The sequence below is a fragment of the Saccopteryx leptura genome, chromosome 6, assembly GCF_036850995.1.
Source record: "Saccopteryx leptura isolate mSacLep1 chromosome 6, mSacLep1_pri_phased_curated, whole genome shotgun sequence".
Taxonomy (NCBI): Eukaryota; Metazoa; Chordata; class Mammalia; order Chiroptera; family Emballonuridae; genus Saccopteryx; species Saccopteryx leptura.
Genome location: NC_089508.1, coordinates 64,955,359 through 64,982,280, shown reverse-complemented (window position 1 = coordinate 64,982,280; position 26,922 = coordinate 64,955,359). Strand labels below are relative to the sequence as shown.

At 35.9% G+C, this 26,922-nt stretch overlaps 1 protein-coding gene and 1 non-coding gene across 2 annotated transcripts in view; one reads left to right on the top strand and one right to left on the bottom strand.

Moving 5' to 3' along the window:
* Window positions 1–26,922, top strand: part of UNC13C (unc-13 homolog C) — a 650,594-nt gene that overhangs the window by 482,468 nt on the left and 141,204 nt on the right. Inside the window, exons 19-21 of the mRNA XM_066342502.1 lie at window positions 14,831–14,957; window positions 17,205–17,301; window positions 17,997–18,140. Of these exons, the coding sequence (XP_066198599.1) occupies window positions 14,831–14,957; window positions 17,205–17,301; window positions 17,997–18,140 (368 nt within the window). The remainder of the gene's footprint in view (window positions 1–14,830; window positions 14,958–17,204; window positions 17,302–17,996; window positions 18,141–26,922) is intronic.
* On the bottom strand, window positions 22,906–22,981 carry TRNAA-CGC (transfer RNA alanine (anticodon CGC)). Its single transcript has one exon. It is a non-coding gene; the product is annotated as a tRNA-Ala (tRNA).

The following is a 26,922-nucleotide window of genomic DNA, read 5'->3' as shown; positions in this document are numbered from 1 at the left end:
TAAAATTATTAGATTTTAAAGATAAAGAGAAAATCCTTCGGGTCTTTAGACACAAGGAGCAAATGGGAGAAAATACGTGCCTGAGCTTTCTCAAGAAATACATCAAGGCAACATCAGTAAAGCAGTAAGTATATTGAAGAAACTCAAGAGAATAAAGTGTGAACCAAGGGTTTTAAATCCACAAGCCCTTCATAAGGAATATACTAGTAAAAATTTAAGCTTTATCTATCACAGGATGGCTGAGGAAACTCCAGCTAAAGAATTTATGGTGAGCATTCAATCAATTTAATTGTAAAACTAAGACTAAAAGATGATAAATATGGGGGCAAGAGGAAAAGCGATGTATAAATGTTATATGTTCTGACAAAGAAAAATATACAACTTATACATGTGATTACTCATGGGATCACAAAGAGAGCCTTAATAAATTCCATGAGGTAAAATGTGGAAAAATACTCTTATCAAAATGCACTAAAATAGAAATTAATTAAATAAAAGGTCCAAACTGAAAATTAAAATAAACAAAAATCATTTATTCTTGGATAAAAGAAGTAAAACCTTAAATTACAAAATTTTATAAAAATAGTCCCTGGCTGGTTGTTCAGTGGATAGAGTGGCCGCCCAGCATATGGACATACTGGTTGGATTCCCAGTCAGGGCACATAAGAGAAGTAACTATCAGCTTCTCCCCTCTCCCTCTCCTCTTTCTCTCCCTCTTCCCCTCTGTAGCCAGTGGCTCAATTGTCCAAGCATGGCCTGGACACTGAGAATAGCTCTGTTGGAGCACATCAGACTCAGGCACTAAAAATATCATTGGCTCCTGATGGGTTTGCCAGGTGGATCCCAGTTGGATCCACATGTGGGTGTTTGCCTCACTATTTCCCTTCCTCTCACTTAAAAATAGTTGTAAAAAAACTTTCTAGATTATAAAATATAGCTTTTGCCTAAATTACAAAATATAGATTATAGTTTAAGCACTGACCAAAGGAAAATATATAGCTTTAAATATTTATGGCAATAAAAATAGATTAATAAAAGTAAATTAATTCAGTTCTCATCTAGGAAAACACCAAAAGAATGCAAAGAAGAAGATAATAGAAATAAAGTAGTAGAGAATAAAATAAAATATTTTAAATATATTCTCTTTTTATTAAGTAGAATTCCCAAAGAAATGATCAATAAAGTAAAAATATATAAGGGTATATTATCACCACTAATAAAATTAAAAGTAATCAAGTATTTGGATTGTTTTAATCACTTCCAGCTAAAATATAAATTAAGCATTTTTTTACCTTTGTTCATGACACCAGTTATTTCTCATTTCCTTTATAATTAATAAAGAGATGATGGCAACTCAGGAAGCTGACCAAAAAATGGCTTAGTTAATATCTACCAAAAAGATAAATCCCTACGTTTTATTTTTGTATTTTATAGATGATTGATAGAAATCAATTTTATCCTAAAAAAAGAATACAAACTACAAGTTATATATAAATAAGTAATGAGAAAATGTATAGAAACTTTAAGAAGTGAAATCCATAGATTTGAGTCTTTTAAAAAAAAAATTTAAGTAATGACTTTGCCATACATTTTACATATTTCTAAGAAACACATGAAACTTTTTTAAGTGTTTTAGATGAGCTATGTGTACATGGAAGGAAAATTATGTTTATATTTCATTGATATTCTTTTAAAAAAAATTTTTAAGTGAGAGAAGAGGAGATACAGAGACAGAGTCCCACATTCGCCCAGATAAGGATCCACCCAGCGACCCCTGTCTGTGGCCGATGCTCTGCCCATCTGAGGCCACATGCAACTGAGCTATTTTTAGTGCCTGAGGCAGAAGCTGGATGGAGGCATCCTCAGCTCCTGGCTGAAGTGCTCAAATCAATGGAGCCATGGATATGAGAGGGGAAAAGAGAGAGAAAAAGAGGAGAGGGAAGAGAAGTGGGGAGAAGCAGATGGTCACCTCTCCAGTGTACCCTGAATGGAAAACGAACCCAAGACTTTCACACACCAGGTTGATGCTCTATTACTGAGCCAAACAGCCAGGGCCACAGGGCCACATTGATAATTCTTTTTTTTTCTTTGTATTTTTCCAAGTTAGAAGCGGGGAGTCAGCCAGACAGACTCTCGCATGTGCCCAACCCGGATCCACTGGCATACCCACAAAAGGGTGATGTTCTGCCCATCTGTGTGTTGCTCCATTGCAGCCGGAGCCATTCTAGTGCCTGATGCGGAGGCCATGGAGCCATCCTCAACGCCTGGGCCAGCTTTGCTCCCATGAAGCCTTGGCGGCAGGAGGGGAAGAGAGAGATAGAGAGGAAGGAGAGTGGGAAGGTGGAGAAGCAGATGGGTGCTTCTTCTGTGTGCCTGACTGGGAATTGAACCTAGGACTTCTACATGCTGGGCTGACACTCTACTGCTGAGCCAACTGGCCAGGGCTACATTAGTAATTCTTAATAAAAATTTTATTGACATAAAGTAGGCCTTTTATTTTAATACAGAAAATTAGACCTATTTTTGAAGACACAAGCAATGACTTTTTACCATGTGAAGTTTTGAACCAGCATACTTAGAGACCAAGTTCATGTTGTATAGGTTCTCTACCTGTACAATACTCTTCAGGCGTCCCCAAATGATGGCCCGCGGGCCGCAATGCGGCCCCTTGAGGCCATTTATCCAGCCCCCACTGCACTTCTGGAAGGGGCATCTCTTTCATTGGTCGTCAGTGAGAGGACCACTGTATTTGGCAGCCCTCCAATGGTCTGAGGGACAGTGAACTGGCCCCCTGTGTAAAAAGTTTGGAGACCCCTGCTATATTTTGTAGATGACCCACTTTATTTTCAGCAAAAGTGAGGATAATAAAGGAATAGACATGGCAAAAGAAATGTTTTATTTATCCATCTATTATCCCTCTATCCATCTATGATTCCAACCAGACAAGGTGAATATGGGAAATCAATATTTTAATCAGTTGTTGCATCTGAGAGTTTATCTAGAAAGGGAAGAGGTGAGAGGCACGGTTATCTAATGTTAAAACACAGAACCAAGATTAGATCCCATGCCTTGTTACTCCCACCACAGTCATCACTGTTCCCACTCCAGTCCAAGCTGCCCCATCCATCCGTTGCTTGTCTATATACCTCCTCCTTCCTCTTTTGCATTCCTATAATCTCTTCTCCAAAGAGCAACCAAAGTGATGTTTCACAGATATAAATTATACCAAAATCCTCCAGTGTTATGTTATAACTCTTAGCGGGAGAGGTCCTTATCATATACTGCAGGATCCTAGGTGACCTGGCCTTGGCTTCTCTCTCAGATCAGTCTCACCTCTGTAGCTCACTGACGGCTTTAGCTTCACTGGCCTCCTTTGCATCTCTTCGAATTCATCAAGCACTCAATGTTGCTTGAGGGCCACTCACTTGCTTTATTTTCTGCCTGAAATACTCTTCCAGGAGAAGTCTGCATGGTTTGCTCTCTAACTTCACTTAGTTCTGCTTTAGTGTCACCTCATTAGAGATCTTTCCTTTCTCTAGCACCCTATTGAAAAAGGCAATCTCAGCCTGGATTCATTCTGGAATTCTGCTGAGAGACTGGTTATCGTTATGAGTAGGGCTGCCACCCATCCTCTCTAGGGTAAAACTGCTTCTGGTATCAGTATCCGTAGTCATGGAGTAAGGCAATATTTTATTAATGTGCTTGGCATTTTTTTTTCTAGTGTTCTTCTCAGACTTAGTTATCAGAAATATATCATGAAGGAAACTTCAATATCTTTTCTTGCCCTACAAAAATTCATGATACTCGTTCTTTTATAGTCATTAATTAAGAAAGTTGTGTATAATAATGTACTATTGTGAATAGTTTTTTTCTTTGCTGATTTTTCTTTCTGGGAGTGTCACAAATTATTTTTCTTTCTGGTCCAAATTATTTTTTGTTAACATGTTACATTTTGTCATTTATTTTTTTTAATTTCTATTTCATTTCTTCAAGTTTTACGTCTTGTTAGTACCATAGCTTGCTTTGACAGCTAGAATTTTAAGTGATTTCTCACTCTAAATATGTGCTAATACTATAAGAACTTTTAAAGAGTTGCTCTAAAATGGAAAATCATAGTTCTTTTTTTTATTTTTAGTTTTATGGCTTAGCAATCTCAATGTATAAAAAAAAGATCCCCCATCTATATACTGTTAATATGAAGTTATAGTTATCTTTGATAGATGTTCATGTGTGTATATTAACTATAAAAATGGGATTTCTATTTACATATTTATTTTTAGATCCAAAAGGTCTTGGCAATAGGTTTTAGGTTTGCTAGGATGTAATATGTCACAAAACATCAATTTTTTGGGCCCTTAATACTGGCTTTTTATTTGATACTCCTTCCAGACATTTCAGATCACTGTCTCTTCGAGAAAGATAGATCAGGCTGTGAAACAATCAGATAGATGTTTGAAACAGTCTTATAAAATTGTACACTACTAACTATAGAACAACACAGAGTATTTATGCAATAAAATGATACCACAAATAAATAACTAGAAAATGACACTATCATGATTTATGGCAGCCAATTTGCTTTTTTTATGATTAAGTGTGATTTGTTTCAGGGATGCAAAATTGGTTGAACATACAAAAATTAATTAATATGATATACCCAGGTAACAAAATAAAGAAGAAAAAAATCACATGATTATCTCAATAGGTACAATAGGTCAAATAAAAAAAGCATTTGACAAAATTTAACATTCATAATAAAACTCTCAACAAACTAAGTATCGAAGGAATGTACTTAAACATAATAAATGTCATATATAACAAGCCCAAAGCTAATATCATATTTAATGGTGAAAGCTGATAGCTTTTCTTTAAGATAAGGAACAAGATAAGGATGCTCACTCTCACCACTTTTATTCACCATGGTATTAGAAGTTCTAGTCAAGCAATAAGGCTAAAAAAATGTTTTATTTTCTATATGGTATTAGAATTATATATGGGGTTGTCTTTGCCCTCCCTTCTAAACAACTTGGAGACATGAATACTGCCTACTAGTGCCTAGGACAGATTCTTGTACAAAATAGATAATCCATAAATTTTATAGAACTGATTAAAGTGAAATTAAATAACTGTTTTCTGAAATGACTTGTGTTTTGAAGTTTCCTGTCCCCTCAAAGACACTCTGTCTGCTAATAATCAACAGTTAATGAGTACTTACTACCTGCCACATGGGCACTACTTTTTAAAAAACTTTTATTGAATTTATCAGGATGACATTGGTTAATAAAATTATATAGGTTTTAGGTGTACAACTATATAATGCATCTGTGTATTGCACTGTGTGTTCGCCACCCCAAGTCAAGTCTCTTTCCATCACCATTTATCCCCTCTATACCCACTTCTACCTCCTGCTGTCCTCTTTCCTTCTGGTTATCACACACTGTTTTCAGTCTATGAGGTTTTTTTCTTTGCTTAATTTCTCCACCATTTTAATCCACCACCCCAACCCTCCTCCCCTCTGACATCTGTCAGTCTGTTTTCTATTTTGAAGGAGCCCAAGTGCCCATCAGTAGATGAGTGGATAAAAAAGCTGTGGTACATTCACACAATGGAATACTACTCAGCCATAAAAAAGAAGGAAATCTTTCCCTTTGTAACAACATGGATGGACCTGGAGAGTATTATGCTAAGCAATATATGGCAGTCAGAGAAAGACCAGTACCATATGATTTCACTTATATGTGGTATTTAATGAACAAAGTAAACTAAGAAACAAAAGAGAAAGACTCATACAGAGTGAATTTGCTTTTGACACAAGAATGAATTAAGAGTATACCACCACTATGCTGTTACCAATATTTCATTGTACATTTCTGCATTATACACAAAACCCATGCATAAACACTGACTGTCAGAAGAAAATACATTCTTTTTTAATAAATGTTGGTACATACCATCTAAAGGAAAATAGGCATATTCTTCTAAATTGCCAAGCTGTTTCCTATACAATTTTAATGGAGCATTTTTATTCTGAAGTAAAATATTTATATTTCTCATTGAAATTCAAAGATTAAATTTTGTACAAAATTATCGTACTGCTGTTTGGAAAACTAATTAAATGTCTTAATTTGTAAATGTAATGAGCTAGTTAAATCTTTGTTGCCAAAATTAAAAATGTAGGAGGATTGATGGATATATAAATTCTGGGAGTCATTCACATTATATGAGATAAATGCAATTTTGTCAATGTAGCCTGCCACTGAGCAAAAAATAATTTAGAGTATATATTTGAATTTTATAATATAATCTTTTACATTGATATTTGGTAGGCAGCAGTCAGAATGTAACTGTAGTTAATTTGAAATATCTTCTTATAATGTACAATTATACATTATAGGAGGAATATATGAGGACTTGAAGGAAGCAGACATCTATTTGGAACAGTAACAGCTCACTTTTTATAGAATCATTTAAAGTGATAATAATGACTCAGAATATAGCTGAGAACCCACAAGTGTAAAACAAGGCTGGCAGGAAGATTAAAAAATGATATTAGTCTACCCACAATGCTTATGTATTTTTCTTTCTGATTATCCTTCTCTTAAAGCCTATATAGTACTTTCTTAAAATAAACTTAACAAGTTTGATTAACCTATTTCCTCTGTGATGATAGATAAACTCACAGTGGGGTCAACTAGAGGTACTTATGCTAATATAGTACCACAAAGCAAGAGGACAGGCTAAATACGTGTGTGTATACATATGCATACATACATATAGAAATTGGAAATAGTAGTTTGGCTGTTAATAATTTAATAATTAGGTCTCAATCTTTGAAAATATTTTTGTAATGCAACAGAATATAACCCCATGTAGCCTAAATCCATACAGCTTAACACAGTACCATTTTGTTTATTTCTTACTTGTACAAGTAAAGTAGGCACAGTAGTTCCCCTTTCTCCACTAAGGATATGTTCTGAGACCCTCAGTGGCTTACTACGATCCTAAATAATACCAAACCTGATACATGCTATTTTTTTTTCTTAAATGCACATACCTTTTTATTTCAAAGAAGTACTTTCTAGCTTCTCTTTAGCATATTTGAATTGCCAGCATCACTACCTTTGCACTTTGAGCCATTATAAAACAACATAATGGTTCCTTGAATGCAAACACTGATACTGCTGATAGTGATCTGATAATGGAGGTGACTGCTAGATGACTAGTGGGCAGGGACTTTATACAGTGTGAATGGGATGGACAAAAGGGATGATTCACATTCTGGGCGGGATGCCGTGGACAGCGTGAGACATCATCACGCTATACAGAACTGCATGCAATTTAAAATTTGTGAATTGTTCTGGAATTTTTATTTAATATTCTCGGACTACAGGTAACTGAAATCATGGAACATGAAACTGCACATAAGGGGGGAGATTACTATATTTCTGATTAGACAATTCTCCTCGAAAAAGTGGCACAAGGCATAGACTTGCACCCTCTAGTAGCTCTGTCAGCCCCTTGTTCTTTGGAATGCTCAGCTGGATATTCTAAATGTGGCCAGTAAATGAGGGAAAACAGGGAGAATTTCACAAGAGGGGTTTTAAGGCAAGACTGGAAGTGGCATACATTACCTTGGTTCTAAACATAAGGATTTGAAATTAGAATTCAACTGCAAAATAAAAGCAAAGAAACCCACAAAAATGTGGAAATTAAACAACATACTTCTAAAAAAATGACTGGGTCAAAGAAGAAATAAAAGCAGAGATCAAAAGATATATACAGACAAATGACAATTACAGCACAACATATCAAAATTTCTGGAATTCAGCAAAAGGAGTAATAAGAGGAAGTTTATATCATTATAGGCTTACATCAAAAAACAAGAGAGTTCTCAAGTAAACAATCTAATCTCACACCTTAAGGAACTAGAAAAAGAAGAACAAAGGGAACCCAAAGTCAGCAGAAAAGAGAAAATGGTAAAAATTAAAGAAAAACTATATAAAATAGAGAACAAGAATCTATAGAAAAAACTAATAGAACAAAGAGCTGGTTCTTTGAAAAAATCAATAAAATCGACAAACCATTGGCTAGACTCACTAAGGAAAAAAGAGGAAGGATTCATATAAACAAAATCCAAAATGAAAGAAGAGAAATGACCACAGATATCATAGATATACAAAGGATCATAGTAGAATATTATGAAAGGTTATATGCCACCAAATTCAACAACCTACAGGAAATGGATAAATTCGTAGAAGTATACAATCTTCTTAGACTGAGTCATAAAGAAGTGGAAAACCTAAATTTACCTATAAGCAGAAAGGAAGTAGAAACAACTATCAAAAAGTTCCCCCTCAAAAAAAGTCCTGGACCAGATGGCTAAACTAGTGAATTTTACTAAACATTCAAAGATTTGGTACCTACCCTTCTTAAAGTCTTCCAAAAAATAGATGAAGAAGCAATACTCCCCAACATATTTTATGAGGCCAACATAACCCTTATACCAAAACCTGGCAAGAACAACACACAAAAAAGAAAACTATACACAAATATCACTAATGAATACAGATCCAAAAAATCCTAAACAAAATACTAGCAAATCAAATACAAGAACACATTTTTAAAATAATACATCATGATCAAGTGGGATTTATTTCTGGAAAACAAGGATAGTTCAACATAAGAAAATCAAGCAATGTAAAACACCACATCAACAAAACAACAAAAATCATACAATCCTATCAATAGATGCTGAAAAAGCATGTGATAAGATACAACATCCCTTTATGTTTAAAACACTACAAAAACTTGAAAGAGAAGGAAAGTACCTCAACATAATAAAGACCATATATGACTAATCACCAGCTAATATTGTACTAAATGGTAAAAAAAAAAAAAAAAAAAAAATGATTTTTTTTCTCTAAAATCAAGCACAGGACAAGGCTGTCTACTCCCTCCTCTCTTATTCAACATAGTTCTGGAACTTTTAGCCAGAGTAATCAGGCAAGAGAAAGAAATAACAGGCATCCATATGAGGGGGGGGGGGGGGGAGTAAAGGTATCACTTTTTGCAGATGACATGATCCTGTATATAGAAACCCCCAAAGACTCCACAAAAAATCTATTAGAAACAATAAATTAATACAGCAAAGTCGCAGGTTACAAAATCAATATACCGAAGTCCACTGCTTTCTTATACTCCAGTGATGAAACATTGGAAAATGAACTAAAAAAAAAACCAATTTCTTTTTTTATACATCTGTTGGCCATTTGTATTTCTTCTTGGGAAAAGTGTCTGTTCATGTCCTCTTCCCATTTTTTTATTGAATTGTTTGTTTGTTGTTGAGTTTTATGAGTTCTTTGTATATTTTGGATATGAGGCCCTTATCTGAGCTGTTATTTGAAAATATCATCTCCCAGTTAGTTGGCTGTCTGTTTGTTTTGTTGTCAGTTTCTCTTGCTGTGCAAAAGCTTCTTAGTCTGATGTAGTCCCATTCATTTATCTTTGCCTTCAGTTCCCTTGCCTTTAGAGTCAAATTCATAAAGTGTTCTTTATAACCAAGGTCCATGAGTTTAGTACCTATGTTTTCTTCTATGTAATTTATTGTTTCAGGTCTTATATTTAGGTCTTTGATCCATTTTGAATTAATTTTAGTACAGGGGGACAAACTGTAGTCAAGTTTCATTCTTTTGCATGTGGATTCCAGTTTTCCCAGCACCATTTGTTGAAGAGGCTTTCTTTTCTCCATTGTGTGTTGTTGGCCCCTTTATCAAAAATTATTTAACCATATACATGTGGTTTTATTTCTGGGCTTTCTATTCTGCTCCATTGGTCTGAGTGTCTATTTTTCTGCCAATACCATGCTGTTTTGATTGTCATGGCTCTATAATATAATTTGAGTCAGGTATTTTAATGCCTCCAGCTTCGTTCCTTTTTCTTAGTATTACTTTGGCTATTCAGGGTTTTTTATAGTTCCATATAAATCTGATGACTTTTTATTCCATTTCTTTAAAAAATGACATTGGAATTTTGATGGGAATTGCATTAAATTTATATATTGCTTTGGGTAATATAGTCATTTTGACTATATTTATTCTTCCTATCCAGGAACAAGGAACATTTTTTCATTTTATTGTATCCTTTTTGATTTCCCTTAACAATGCTTTGTAGTTTTTATTATATAGGCCCTTTACATTCTTTGTTATGTTTATTCCTAGGTATTTTATTTTTTTTGTTGCAACCATGAAGGGGATTATTTTTTTGAATTCATTTTCTGATGTTTCATTGTTGGCATATAGAAAGGCAATGGACTTTTGTATATTAATTTTGTATCCTGCGACCTTATTGTATTGGTATATTGTTTTTAGTAGTCTTTTTGTGGAGTCATTGGGGTTTTCAATGTATAAGATCATATCATCTGCAAAAAAGTAAAACCTTTACTTCTTCTTTTCCAATATGAATGCCTTTTATTTCTTTTTCTTGTCTGATTGCTCTGGCTAGAACTTCCAGTACTATGTTAAATAAGAGTGGAGAGAGTGGACAACCCTGTCTTATTCCTGATTTAAGGGGAAAAGTCCTCAGTTTTATGCTATTTAATTAGATGTTAGCTGATGGTTTATCATAAATGGCCTTTATTATGTTGAGATATTTTCCTTTCTATTCCCATATTTTTGAGTGTTTTAAACATAAAATTCTGTTGTATTTTACAATTGTAACAAAAGCAATAAAATACCTAGGAATAGACTTAACAAAGGATGTGAAGGACCTATATATACTGAAAACTACAAAATATAACTGAAAGAAATGGAAAAAGACACAATAAAATGGAAAATGTATTCCATGTTCCTGGATTGGAAGAATCAATATAGTTAAAATGGCCATATTATTCAAAACAATATACAAATATAATGCAATCCCCATAAAAATCCCAATGCCATTTTTTAAAGAAATAAAATTAAAAATTTCCAGGTTTGTATGGAGCCACAAGAAACTCCAAATAGCCAAAGCAATTTTGAGGAAAAAGAATGAAACTGGAGATATCATACTACCTGACCTCAGATTATACTATAGAGCCTCAATAATCCAAACAGTACAGTATTGGCAGAAAAGCAGACATACAGACCAATGGAACAAAATTGAGAGTCCAGAAATAAAATCACATAAATACAGACAAATCATATTTGACAAAAGAGCTAAAAAGACACAATGGAGAAAACAAAGCCTCTTCAATAAATCATTCTAGGATAATTAGAAAGCTACATGCAAAACAATGAAACTTGACACAAAAATTAATTCAAAATGGATCAAGGACCTAAATATAAGATCTGAAACATTAACTTACATAGAGAAAAACATAGGTACTAAGCTCATAAACCTTGGTCATAAGGAATAATTCATGAATTTGACCCCAAACATAAGGAAAGTAAAGGCAAAAATAAATGAATGGGACTATATCAAACTAAAAAGCTTCTGCACAGCAAAAGAAACTGACAACAAAACAAATAGGCAGCCAATTAAGTGGGAGATGATATTTGCAAACAACTCCAATGAAGTGTTGATATACAAAATATATAAAAGACTCACAAAGCTGAGCAACAAACAAGTAAACAATACAATTAAAAAATGGGGAGAGGACCTGAACAGATACTTTTCCCAAGACAACATACAAATGACCAACAGGTGTATATATATATATATACATATATATACATATATATATACACACACACACACACATATATATATAAAGATGCTAATCTTCACTAAGAAATACAAATCAAAACTACAATGAGATACCACCTCACACCTGTTAGATTGGCTATTATCAACAAGATAGGTAATAACAAGTGTTGAAGAAGTTGTAGAGAAAAAGGAACCCTCATTCACTGCTGATGGGAATGCAAAGTCATATAACCATTATAGAAGAAGGTACAGTGGTACCTCAAAAAATTAAGAATAGAGCAATCACATGACCCAGCAATCCATGTACTAGATATCTACCCCCAAAACTCGAAAACATTGGTATACAAAGACACATATACTCCCATGTTCATCACAATATTATTCAAGTGGCCAAGACATAGAAACAACCAAAAGAGTCCTTTGATAGAGGATTGGACAAAGAAGATGTGGTACATATATACAATGGAATACTACCCAGCCATAAGAAATAATGACAATAGTGATATTTATGACAACATGGATGGACTTAGAGAACGTTATACTGAATGAAATGAGTAAATCAAGAAAAGGTTAAGAACTGTATGATTTCACAAATAGGTGTGATATAAAACTGAGACTCATGGACATAGATAAAAGTGAAGTGGTTACCAGGGGAAGTGAATGGGGGAGGGGAGGGGGAATGGATGGGGGAAAGGATGTGGCAAGGGTGTAAAGAGTAACAGAAACACGGTGATGAAAATGATTTTACTTTGGGTGATGGGTATACAAAATAATCAACAGTTCAAATGCTATAGAAATGTTCACCTGAAACCTATTTACTGTTATTGATCAATGTCACCCTGTTAAAGTTGGTTTTCTAAATAAAATTTAAGAAATGAAATAAAATAGCTCGGTACTTAAGCATCGGCCCCAGATAAAGTTGCCAGATGGATCCTGGTCAGGCTGCAAGCAGTTGTCTGCCTCACTATCTCCACTCCTCTCACCTAAAAAAAAAAAAAAAAAATTGTTATGCAATAATCTCTTGTAGTTATGCTATCCAGAGATAAACAAGAGAAAGAGCCTGATGGATTAGTTCTTTCTTACTTAAATACTTCCATGGTTCAAATTCCTTCCTATACTTCAAAGCACTATCTGTTTCTGTTGTCAACAGTGACAAACTACAAACCTTGGTTGCTTTTGGTCAGTCACCTTTTCTTTCTAGGTGAGAGAACAAAAGACAGTCTGAAGTAATTCTCTTGGTTTTAGAGAGCGTTAATCAGAAGAGCAGGTGGTGTTAGTCACAAGACTATTTGTTTAGAGTCCTGGCTTGCTCTATGCCAATACCAGGTGTGTGACCCCAGGTGACAGGATTCCAGAAGCTATTTAATTTTTGTGTAATTGTAATAAGAAGAGCCCTTTTAATGTGTTGATTCCCAGGGCAAGAGTCTTCACTTGTATTGTATTAAATCTTAACCTGTGAGTTTATCAGATAACTGTTTCCTCTTATGGTGTGGAAGGACACTATACATCAGAAGGGGGGTTACAGAAGGAGAAGCAAGGGGGAAAAGTGAAAATGAATTTTGAAGGAATTGAAGCAAAACATCACCCAGTTTATAATTTTGTTTGGGAGTTTGTTCTAGAAATATTAGTTTATTACTCTTGTTTCTACACATATCTGTGTATTCTCTTTCCTTCTTGGTTCTACAAGTTGTTTTGAATTAATCAGTATACTGATATTTAAAAGTGCTCTGTTTGGGGTTGTGTGAATCTTGTGCTTATCATTTGAAGTTAAGTCTTTCTATAGTCAGATTTTGAGAAGCAGGGATGGCCTCACTTTTTTTTATAATAATTTGATGGCTTCAATTAGTGTTTTTAGCCAGAAATATAAAGTATACAATGTTTCTATAGTACTATAAGTCAATGCCCTTAGTTTAAGAGATTCACACCTCGACCTGAGCTTCTCATAGGGCATTTTCAACCTAAGTATAGTTAGGGATATTTGGAGTTTGGCTGTGTCTATACTTGTAGCCACAATTGGTGAAGATATTAACATGGGGTTGGAAAGAAGGAAAGAGAGATAAACATGTTCAGTTATATATATATATTCCCCAGTACTGTACATCCAGATCAAAATAGTGGTTTTGGCCCTGGCCGGTTGGCTCAGCGGTAGAGCGTCGGCCTGGCGTGCGGGGGACCTGGGTTCGATTCCCGGCCAGGGCACATAGGAGAAGCACCCATTTGCTTCTCCACCCCCACCCCCTCCTTCCTCTCTGTTTCTCTCTTCCCCTCCCGCAGCCAAGGCTCCATTGGAGCAAGGATGGCCCGGGCGCTGGGGATGGCTCCTTGGCCTCTGCCCCAGGTGCTAGAGTGGCTCTGGTCGCTGCAGAGCGACTCCCCGGAGGGGCAGAGCATCGCCCCTGGTGGGCAGAGCATCGCCCCTGGTGGGCGTGCCGGGTGGATCCCGGTCGGGCGCATGCTGGAGTCTGTCTGACTGTCTCTCCTCGTTTCCAGCTTCAGAAAAAAAAAAAAAAACCAGTGGTTTTAAGCTATACTTTTTGAGCAAGAGAGAAAAAAATGTCACACACATATTAGGAAATTTTGCTAAAGAAATGTCAAAGAAGTCACAGGGTGTAAAATAATTTTAGCTGAATTTGACAGGTGAAGAAAAAATTATCTGGCTTAGAAGTTAGACATACTTCCATTCCTTTTCAGCTCTCTTAATGTTTTAAGTGTTATATATCCAGGTCAGAAATGTGGTCTGTTCATTCACATTTCCCATAATAATCAGGGATTATGTCTTCTAGTTTAATTCATGTTTTACTCTGTTTAGAGTTTTAATTCTTTCTGACACTTTTATCTGTCCAAAAGTAGTCACAATATGAGAGCTTACAGGTAAATAGAAAAAAAGCTGTCAGAATTCTCACCTTTTTCAGGAAGGCACATTAGATATTCAGGTTATTTTTCATTACTACTTGACCTAATTCCACATAGTACTTGTAATGATTTTTACATTTTGTAAAATTTTATGTTTGTTTTTAGCAATTCACTTTTACTTTATATCAAATACACTATTTTCTTACTTTTTGAAATACTACTAATAAAAGTAGATTGGAACATAACATTGTTGGCAAACCAAACTTTATTAAATATTTGATTTTATCTGTTATAGAACATGAAAAGCAGCGTTTATGCAAGAGCACCGATTATATGAATTTGCATTTCAAAGTGAAATGGTTTTATAATGAATATGTTCGTGAACTTCCTGCCTTCAAGGATGCTGTTCCTGAATACTCCTTGTGAGTAGTGGTTTTCAACCCAAAGTTTGTTCTCAATTCAAAGTCCCACAGAATTACACATGAATTATGCAACCTTGAAATTTCTTCATGAATTCTGCATGTGAATGCAGACTTGTTTATTGTAAAATTAACACTAAATGATTTGCATGTTTTTGGGAGCCATAGTTAATTGAATTCTGTTGCATTTTTCAAGGATGTCTTAGATATTCAACTCAAAGAAAAAGAAATATGTGATAGAGTGGGTCACAAGATGAGATTATTTTCTGTAAAAGTTATTAAAGTTAGATTTTCTTGGGAAGATAATGGTACTTGTACAGGGTGGGGCAAAAGTAGGTTTACAGTTGTTCATATAGAAAAATAATACAATAATTAATAAATAATAATACAAGAAAAAACTGTTTCACATACTCACCACTATAAATCTAGTTTTGCCCAACATAGTATATTGAGCTATACAATCAGATTTTATTCTTTAATTCAAACTGAAAAATTACATTTCTAAAATTGAAGTTATTACTAAACAGGTAACATTTTCATAAACATATTTCTATCAAATACATTCGTAATCACACAATCAGACTTGTAATACTTTGCATTGCTATTTATCAGAATCCTATTTTATTCTGTTAAGGGTGACTTCCATTTATTAGGCACTGTGCAAAGTCTTAGGAGTTTATTTGTTGAGGTAGAACATAGAACACATGTTATATAACAGTTTATTAGCTTGGTTTAGAAACCTAAGTATTATTTAGGTCTATGGCATACACACCTCCACTGTGCTTTTTACCTTTGCAAATGTCAGGAGTGAGCCCGACTTACTGTGTTACTTCTCCCAAGAGTGTTCGCACATTAACTGGTTCCTGAAGAGAAGGGTATCCCAGTTCCATCAAATACCAGAAATGTTTATTGAGCATACATCTTGTGCCAGGTCATGTGTGAGGTGCTGGGGATATAAAAACAAAGGGTCCACGTGCATAGAGCTTGAGGAGAAAGGGTGACATAACAATACGGCATGTGTCATATGTCATGATTTAATGTGTACAAGAGGATGGGGTCCCTGGCAGAAGATGAATTTAGCTCAACTTTGTGCTTTCAGTGAACAAGTCAATAGAAAAATGATATGCCATTAGTGGTTTACAGCAAGGCATATGTGAGCCAAATTATAGAGGTTTAATATACACACACACACAAAAAAAAAAAAATACTTCCCCCCAAAAAATAGAAGAAAGTAAAATAATTCCAGAACAATGTTTTAAAAGATACTAGATATGAATTTTGTAAACTTGATGAAAACATGAAGCACAGTTCAAAAATTTCTATGAATCCTAATCAGGATAAATGCAAAGAAAACCACATGTAGGTCCATCATAGAAACTACTTAAAATCAAAAAAGAAGAAAATATTTAAATGTATTGGGGCAGCCAGGGCTTCATTGGAGCAAAGTTGGCCTGGGCGCTGAGGATGACTCCATGGCCTCCACCTCAGGTGCTAGAATGGCTCCAATTGCAACGGAGCCATTCTCCAGATGAGCAGAGCATCACCCCCTAGTGGACTTGCCGGGTGGATCCCAGTCGGGTACATGCAGGAGTCTGTCTCTCTGCCTCCCCGCATCTCACTTCAAAAAAACAAACAAACAAAAAAAATGTATTGGGGTCAAGGAAGGGAAAATACTTTACTAGAGCTACATTACTGTTGACTGCCTGTTCAGGAGAAGTGACTAAAACTATAATATTAATATAGTAAGCTGATATATTTTAAGTGCTGGGGGGAAAATCTATCAACTTAGAATTCTACAAGTATCAAAAATATCCTTTAAAAATAAAGCAAAATAAATACCTAATTGAGAAGTATCAAAAATATCCATCAAAAATAAAGCAAAATAAAGACCTAATTGAGAAGCTAAAAGAAACCATTTCCAAGAGACCCTCACCAAAATAGTACATGTACAGTGAACCATGCTTCAGATGGGAAAATAACACCAGGTAAAATTGAAGTAATGTAATAAAGAATAAAAAAGCCTGTATTTTGTAGACTAAAATATACATAGAAAGAGATACAGATTGAATGTAAAAGAGAGCGGGATTTATTTAATGCAGTAAAGCTAAAGGTTCTGAGGAAGCAGAACTAGGAAAAGAGAATGAGAAGATATTGGATGTCCTAAATTACTCCCATGTAAGAACAGAGCAGCGTTCACTGTTAATTGTGTGCAAATGACACCTTTTATATTCTGTAATATTAACTTTTTAGGTGGTTTGAACCTTTTGTCATGCAGTGGCTAGATGAAAATGAAGATGTGTCAATGGAGTTTCTCCATGGAGCACTGGAAAGAGACAAAAAAGATGGTGTAAGTTTTAATTACTTTAGGATTGTTTATTGTCAAGATTCATTCACACTACTCATCTTTACACTAATGGGAATTGTAAGGAACTGTTATTTATTAAAGTTTATTTTAATCTTCTGATTAAATTTAAACTATGAGGTTAAAGGGTTGATAGGCACCCTAGGAAATTGCTTAAATAAAAAAAATTTTTAATCAATTAAATTTTAAAAATCAAATTAAAAAATCAATTTATCCCCATGATTCTTTACTTATTGAATTGGTTAAGATCTACAAGGTTACCAGACTTGTACAAAACTCCCTTGTGGTGCTGGAACCTTTCAAGGATGCCAAGATTAGGAGCAAATAGATACCATCTGAGTGCCTCTGAAGCAACTCAAAAGTCATGAGCCACAATCTGCTAGCTAAATTATCCTGATACCTATGGGGAACAAAAAACAAATAAACAAACAAAGACAGTTCCCCAATTCAGCATTGGATAAACCAATTAATAACAACCTGCCCCATGATATTAGTTCCCCTACATCTTACAGAATAGGAAATGACTGATTTTAAAATGAATAGGCATTTTATTACGGGAAAATGAAACTATGTGATATGAAGGTCCTATAGGGGATATAGTTGTTTATGTGAAATAATGAAGACTGTGTCCATAATCCTGATAATGAGTTTAATGGGATGGTTTCACCTTCTCCCCTCAGTTCCAGCAGACATCTGATCATGCTCTCTTCTCTTGTTCCGTGGTTGATGTCTTTGCTCAGCTTAATCAGAGCTTTGAGATTATTAAGAAACTGGAATGCCCTAACCCTGAAGCATTATCTCACTTAATGAGAAGATTTGCAAAGGTAGGTCATATGGAATGGATGCTTTCTTTGCTGGGACTGTGCCAGGTTATTACTTGCCTGCACGGAACCTGAATAATGCTACAGTTTTGTAGTGTGTCTTCATTGTTGTTTCAGATTTGTCATCTTTCTTTCATTGCTTCCTGTTTTTTAAATATGAATTTATCATCCTAAAAAAATTCTGTGTGTTATTCACATTAATTACTCAGTCATTTGTAAATGAAGACATTACCATAAGTGGCCAAATTGTTTCCATTTCATATATGGTGCTTTGTAGCTGAAAAAAAAAAAAAGCCTTGGTATTTTGTATTCAAGTTGCAAGCATTTTTTTAGCTGACGCTGTAGTAAAATGAAAAGTATATTGAATTTAGAGACATAACAACTGAGTTCTGATTTCAAATCATCCAGTAACTATAGTATAAGTGTAAGCAGTTTCCCCGATTTTTATGAACTTAGGTTTCTTACTTAATAAATTGATTTTGATCAACTAGATTCCTCTTAAAATCTCTTACTCTTCTCAAACTCTAAGAAGTGTTTACTACTTTGCCAGGAGTGTCAAAGAAATATAAGGAATAAAAGATTCAATCTCTGCCCTTCAAACAATACACACACACACACACACACACACAAAATTAAGGCCACATGACATGAACTTATTGGAAGATCATGTGTGGAACGACACAATTCAATCTCAAGTATAATAGGATGTACAGTAAGTTGAGGGGATTGAAAAATAATGCGAACTAAAATAAGCAGAAGTTTCATGGGAAATGGAGCTCTTTCAGCCTCAAAAGATGAAGGTGTAAAAGTATTCTAAGTCAAAGGAATAGCAGGAATGAAGGAAGAGGTGAAGCTAAGCTTGACCCATAAGAGGCAAGCACCTGTTATGGGAGAAGCAGTGGGAAAATTTTGGTGAGTAAAGATAGGTCCAGATTATGAAGAGCTTTGTTTTTTTCATGTTGAGAAGTTTAGACTTTTGAATAATTTAAGAAACACTGAACATTTGGAGATTTTAAAGCAGGATAGTGACATGACAAATAGAATCACGTAGGGGAACATCCTGCAGTCCTATGTCTTACTGCCCTAAGAATACAAATGGCTCCACAGGTTGGATGATAGTGGAAGTCTTGGCTGTTCGTTCAAGTGCTTCCTTGCTCATCTCCTCACTTGCACACTTTACTAGCCATGAATAAGCATAACTTCTGATTTCAAAAAACTTATAATGGGAGGACCAACTATAGCAAAGTCAAAAGCTATACTCAGGATATCTCAGAGGTTGAAATAGCCCAGAATATCTATATCTATATGCATATCTCACGTTTGGTTTCTTTCTTCTCTAGGCTTATAGGTGGCAGCCTGCTTACTGTGTCCTCACTTGGTCTTTTCTCTATGCACATGAACCCCTGGTATTTCTATGTGTGTCCAAATTTTCTCTTCTTATAAAGACACCAGTCAGATTGGATTATGGCCCACACTAATGGCTTTAATAATCACCGCTTCAAAGACCCTATATCCAAATACAGTCACATTCTGAGATACTAGGCATTAGAATTTCAGCATATGGATTTTGAGGGGACACAATACAGATCATAAAAGATGTATACATTTAACATGCTTTTAACCACAGACACAAACATAAAAGGTATGTAACTTCATTGGTATTATCACTAAAAGTCTAAGTTCGAAGACCTTTATGAATGGGAGATTTGAGCCTGGCCATGTCATTGGCTCTGGCTCATAGAAAAGTTTAAACCCAGTTTCACTAACAGATGAATTAAGAAAGGTTTCTTGTAGGAAGCAGTATCTTCATTAACTGTAGTAGAACAGTTTATGCTGAAGTAACAAGTCAGCCAAGAAACTCTATGATATAAAACAAAGATTTGCTTGCTGCTCACACAAATTCAGATGCACATCAGGTGACTCTGTAGGGGAGTTGTTATCAAAGATAAACAAAGCCATATACTAGTTAAAGAGGTAAGAATGGATTTTAATCAATAATATACCATTGAAATAGAGAAGAGACCTTTGCCAGTTTGCTCAGTGGTAGAGCGTTGCCCTGCATGTGGACGTTTCCATTTAATTCTTGGTCAAGGCACACAGAAGAAGCGACCATCTGCTTCTCTACCTCTTCCCCTCCCCTTATCTCTCTCTCTTTCCCTCCCTCTCTATCTTACCCCTCTCACAGTCATGGCTTAATTGGCTCAAGTGAGTTGGCTCTGGATGCTGAGGATGGCACCATGGCCTCCACCTCAGGTGCTAAAAAAGAAAAAAAAAAGAAAGGAAGAAAAAAAAAGGACTCAGTTGCTGAGCAACAAGGCAATGCCCTAGATGGGCAGATCATCTTTCCCTAGCAGGCTTGCCAGATGGATCCCAATCTGGGGTGCATGTGGGAGTCTGTCTCTCTGCCTCCCTTCCACTCACTAAAGAAAAGAAAGGAAAAGGAAAGAAAAGAAAAAAAAGAAAGGGAAGGGAAGGGGAGGGAAGAGAAGAGAAGAGAAGAGAAGAGAAGAGAAGAGAAGAGAAGAGAAGAGAAGAGGAAAGAGAAATAGAAAAGAGGAAAGAGTGAACCAGACTCAATTTTCGTTTATACAGAGTTCACTAGGCATTTTTAAGGGAGAAAGAGGAAGAAGGGATAAGTGGGGGCTCAGTAGAGTCAGGGGAGTGAAAAATGGTGGAAAACAAGATAAGGGAGTTGGTCCATGTGAAACCCACCGGAGTTTGCTCCCTGGTCCTTATTGAATTTAGGTTCCGACCCTCCCACCAAGTGTTGGCTGCAACAAATAGTCAACTTTTGGCAGCCTTGTGTTTTTGCGGCAGGCACTTTAAGGAGAATTAGTGTCATCCTGGAGTTGTGGCTCTACTGTTGGAAACTCTGTTAGTGTTTGTTCAAGTTTTTATAGGCTAAGGTTGAGGCCTAATTGACAAGAGGAACCTGGCTAGAGTTTGGTCAAGGAGACAATCATTTTCACCCCCACTCCCACCGTTCTGTGACTCAGGGGTTCTAACCTGAGAGGTCCCAAGGAAGAAAGAGCATAGGATTCAGAGGGCAGATGAAACTATGATTGAAAAGTTAGGTCCATTTTTGCACAGTCTTGAAGAACAGGCGCAGTGGCTGAATTTCTTTAGTAGAAAATGAAAAGCCTGTGAAGTCTTTTAGGAAGACAGTCTGTCAGTCTAAACGGTGTTACATTATCTGCCGTGAAATATTTTGAACTCTAGTATTTATGTCTGTTAATTATGAAGACTAAAAACCTCCCACTTTTAAAGATGATGTCTAAATATCATTTACTGGGATCATTCCTAGAGGGGATTTTCTGGATAGATGCTGATTTTAATTTCCCAATGTGTTAAAAACTGCAGTCATTCTGCAAGAGAATTATTCTTTAAAAATGCTCTAAGTAACTCTTTTCTTGATGAGCAGCTGCATTTTGGATGACTGCCAAGAAGAGAAGAAAATGGGGCCATTAGGGACACTGCTTTAAAAAGTATGTCACACTCTATTCTTGGAAACTGCAGGACTTGTAGTGAAAGCAGGATCATATAAGAATTTAATAATCTCAGAGTTAATATATTTAGTAACGTACCATTATACTTGCACATGATATTAAAACAGTAACTATATAGATTTCACCATCAGAACAGTCAGGGAGCAGGTTATGTAAGGTGAGACTGGGAAGCACTGAGAGAGAGAAGGGAGGAAGCCTCACTGGGGCTCAGGCCTGGGCCCCAGCCCAGCCTCCACCCCTGGGCAGCTCTGACCTTCTCCAGCTATACAGCTAAACCTAGCCATATAGAGACCATGGGGGGTATAATCCAATGAACTGAAGGGAAACACAAAAAGGTGGGCGGTCACAACAAGGGTTGTATTAGACTTACATTCAGGAAAACACATTCTCTAATGCAAAAAATAATTATACATCATGTGCCACTGACAAAATGTGAGCTTTTATTGGCACAAAAAAATAATTTCAATTAAGTAAAACATTATTAATTCAAAAAATGTGATAATGCCCAATTATTATCACAAGGAAATAATGTAAGAGTAATGTAAAACATTTTCTGGGAAAGTAGAAATTGGCGACATTCATTGAAAAATAAATTATATTTTACTGGAATGATTTTATAAATCATTAAAATAAAAACGACCTTTCTTGGTTAATTTAATTAGGTATTTTGCGGCAACTTCAGACTACTGGAGTGTATTTTATCAGATGTAACCATTGGTTTTATTAACCCTATTCTTCTTTTAAAAATATTTTTTTAATTTACTGATAGCAAGAGAGAAATAAAGAAAGAGAGAGAGAGAGAGACATTGATTTGTTGTTCCACTTATTTATGCATTCATTGGTTGACTCTTGTATGTGCCCTGGCTGGGGATTAAACCTGCAACCTTGGTGTTTCAGTACAATGCTCTAACCAACTGAGCTATACTGCCAGGGCAAAAACCCTGTTGTTTTTTTTTTGTATTTTTCTGAAGCTGGAAACGGGGAGAGACAGTCAGACAGACTCCCGCATGTGCCCGATCGGGATCCACCCGGCATGCCCACCAGGGGCGAAGCTCTGCCCACCAGGGGGCAATGCTCTGCCCCTCCGGGGGCATTGCTCTGCCGGACCAGAGCCACTCTAGCGCCTGGGGCAGAGGCCAAGGAGCCATCCCCAGCGCCCGGGCCATCTTTGCTCCAATGGAGCCTTGGCTGTGGGAGGGGAAGAGAGAGACAGAGAGGAAGGAGGGGGGGGGGTGGAGAAGCAAATGGGCGCTTCTCCTGTGTGCCCTGGCCGGGAATCGAACCCGGGTCCCCCACATGCGAGGTCGACGCTCTACCGCTGAGCCAACCGGCCAGGGCCAAACCCTGTTCTTCTTAGGATTAGGTTTCTTATATCAAAATATGTTGAAATCACATTCTTTTTTACTGGGGCTTATACTGATCTAAACCATCCCTTATAGAAAAGACAAATTAATGATACATTTATCTTCAGACATTTTAAAATATATAGCATTCTAAAATGAAACTTTAAGGGATGATTTTTTTTTTCTTACAAATACCGTATATATAAAACTGAATCAGGTACCAAACAAATGCTTTAAATTTCATAGCAGATACATCCAGGAGCTGTGATGCGTAGTAAAATGGCACATGGGTAGTGAACGTTCCTATACTCACATTACTGCTTTTGACAAGTATGGGTAGTTTAATTTAAAAAAGGGAAAATGAAGTAAAGAAGTAAAGTATCTTCAGTACTACTTAAAAACAAATCAACTATTAATTGACTCCTGGCTATAAGTCTGACTGTTTGCCAGGTGCTGGAGATACTATGGTGAATGAAGCACACATAATCCTTATTCTCTGGGAACCTAATCCTAATTTTTAAAAATAATAATGATAATTCATCAAGCACCACTATGTACTAATCACTTCACCTATATAGTCTCCCTTATACTATCAACAACCCCATGGGATAGATACTATTATCTTCCCTAATTTTTAAATGGAAAAAAAAAACACTTAGAAAGTTTAAATAACTCAAACAAGGAACCTATCTAGAAATGGTGTGTATAGAATGCTTTTAACCACTAAGCTATTCTACCTCCACATTCTGTTGTCATTAGAAATGAAGTGGTAAGTCAAAAAGCAAAATCTCAGCACTAAATTTTTACTCTTTGAGCTAAAGTTAGGCATCTGTGAAGGTTTCTCTCCTTTTTGAATGCATTAAAATATACTGTTATATAAAACACTGAAGTTGGCCCCAGCCAGTTGACTCAGTGGTAGAGCATCAGCCCAGCATGTGGATGTCCTGGGTTTGATACCCAGTCAGAGCACACAGGAGAAGCACACGTCTGCTTCTCCACCCCTCCCTCTCTTGCTTCTCTCTCTCTCTCTCTCTCTCTCTCTCTCTCTCTCTCTCTCTTCTCCTCTCCTACAGCCATGGCTCGATTGGAGTGAGTTGGCCCTGGGTGCTAAAGATGGCTCCATGGTGTCTGCCTCAGGTACTAAAAAATGGCTCCAGTTGCAATGGAGCAATGGCCCCAGATGGGCAGAGCATCACCCCGTAGTGGGCTTGCCAGGTGGATCCTGCTCAGGACACATATGGGACTCTGTCTCTGCTTCCCCTCCTCTCACTAAAATAAATAAATAAATGAAAGAAAGAGAGAAAGAGAGAAAGAGAGAAAAGAAAGAAAGAAAGAAAGAAAGAAAGAAAGAAAGAAAGAAAGAAAGAAAGAAAGAAAGAAAGAAAGAAACTGAAGTCACATTTCCAATGTCACTTAACAGATACTGCACAGTCTTCTTCTCTGTGCTGTTTTGATACTGTAATGCTCCATACTTAAAATGTGACTGCAAAAATGGAGTTTGGACCATGGTTTTTATCTTAATAATTATAAGAATAAATCCTAGATGAACCTACTGGTAGTATGTACAGGCTTTTTAGCCTATCCCTATTAGGATGGCATTAGCTTAGGAGACCATAGATCAGTTTAAGTAATTGATGACCATCCCACTCAACTCAATAGTACCAGAAGCTGCATGTCCAATCAGAGTATACTGAAGCTTGAAGATATTTGAGTCACTCTATCCGATCCTTTAAGTACAGCAGTAGCCCTCTCTCACTGCCACAATCCTATCAGAATTTTATCATGTTTAATCTGGAGCTCATTGAATGGCAGCTCCTTTGCTGCATCTATAAAAGAACTGTCTCCACCTCATGACTGTCTTCATTTAAACTCTGTTTTATTATAGAGCATGATACAAAAAGCCCCTGCTAAGTTATCTGTTGCCTCTCCCTCTATGCTGTCACCATTTCTGAACCCCAACAGTCACAATCCCTGAATGAAAAAATAATGACCAAAGTTCATACACTCAGAAGTCCTCCCTTTCAGGCTTTACTATATACCCCTTCCATTAACAGGATCTCTCTGAAGAGTTATCTCTACCCTGCAATATATGATCAGTTAAGACAATGGTTTAGCTTGCATTAGTATCACCTGGAGACTTTTTGTTTTGTTTTTTAATTTATTGTGTTGACTTGGTTTCAAGTGTCTCACTTAATATAATATCATCTACACACCACATCATGCCCCCCATGGAGACTTTAAAACGTACTATAAATTGCTGAGCCCAAACCCCAGAATTGCTGACTCTATAGTATGAGATAACATCAGAGAATTTGCATTTTCAATACGTTGCCAGGTAATGCTAATGTTGATGATAGAGACATGTTTAAGTAGACATGTCTTAAGTAACTACTTATGAGTATTAATTAAAGAACTAATATAGTGATTTACTTTGTTGAGTAAATTAGAGTGGATTTGAAGTTGCTCCTAAAATGTATATGGACATTTTCATTCAGATATACTTTGTATGTTAGTAAAAAAATTGATGTTATTACAGCCAGTGCACCCACAACTCTATGGGCACATCCTACATAATAGCACCTTTCCTTACTCACAACCCATCCTGACTTGCTAACCATTGACATTGGTAAGCAAATGGATGTGAGATCCGAAGCTCAGTTGTGTCCTAGCAGTAATTCAAGGGACTAAGCTTTTCCTAGGACGTCAAGTCAAGAGTTAGACCCTGGAGGATATCTTGATGATGATCAGAAATAGGTGTCTGGCTTCCCTCTGGAGGATATCTTGATGATGATCAGAAATAGATGTCTGGCTTCCCTGCCCAACAAATCATGTCTATGTTGCAACAAGCTCCTAAAGTCAAGCTTTTGTTTGTTTTTGCAGTTTAGTAAAATGATTCCTACAGTTTGCACTGTTATTAGAACCTGTAAATTGAGAGTAGTGTTCATATGTATGAGTGATTTAGTACTCCTTAGGTAAGCCCCAAAGTAATTTTCAGCATTATGTCTAAAGTAAAATTTGAACAGCTGCATTTGAAAGATACGGCTGTTTGATCAGCCATCTGTTTCTCTAGATTTATTGGTCCGCTGCTTGATAAGATTTTATATTTTCCATAGCCAATTTTCTATTTAAATTGACACATATTATGATTTTAGTTTGTACTTTCACAGAGTATTGATTTTCTTTCTGCATGTTATCCCTCATTTCAGGTTTTTATTGTAATTTTTAAAGTCTATAAAACAAGTTCATAGTCAGTTAGTGAATTCAGTTTTGTAGATTAAATGTGTCTCCTTCACTTTAACTCCTTGGAGTATCTTCCTGAGTTGATTTATAAACCACAAAGAAAATTAAGATGAATGAATTATGCAAAAAAGAAAATAAAAGCTTTTGTGTCCTTGGTTGCTTTTTCTCTTCTATGAAAATCACATCCATATTTGACTTATGATCATTCAAACTAAGTAAAAGCAGCAGGATGCAAACTCACTTTTAATTAATTGAATTAAATGTAACTAACCAAGTTTCTTTGTTTTTCTTTTTTTTCCCCATAATTAATGGAAGCAGAGGCCACCCTTAAGCTTAGAAAGTTATTAAATCGAGAAAGAAAATGTGGAATATGATTAAAAAAAGACAAAAAGAGGGAAACAATAAGGCAATATTTTTAGCAAATAATACATCAATAAATAAATTAGAAAATTAAGATAAGTATAGAGATATTGTTTACAACAAAACAGAAGTTTTATGTTTTAAGAGGTAGTCTTTGATATTAATCAATAAGGGTCTTTAGCATATAAATTTATTGAAAATATTTATTGCTAAGTGCCATGTAAGAATACTCTGACCCTACTTAGAATGAGGTATTTAGAAATAGTGGAGAAAGTTGAGAAAATGACCACTACAAAGAATTTTGGTGTTGTATATGTATGTGCAAGGGTTGTACCT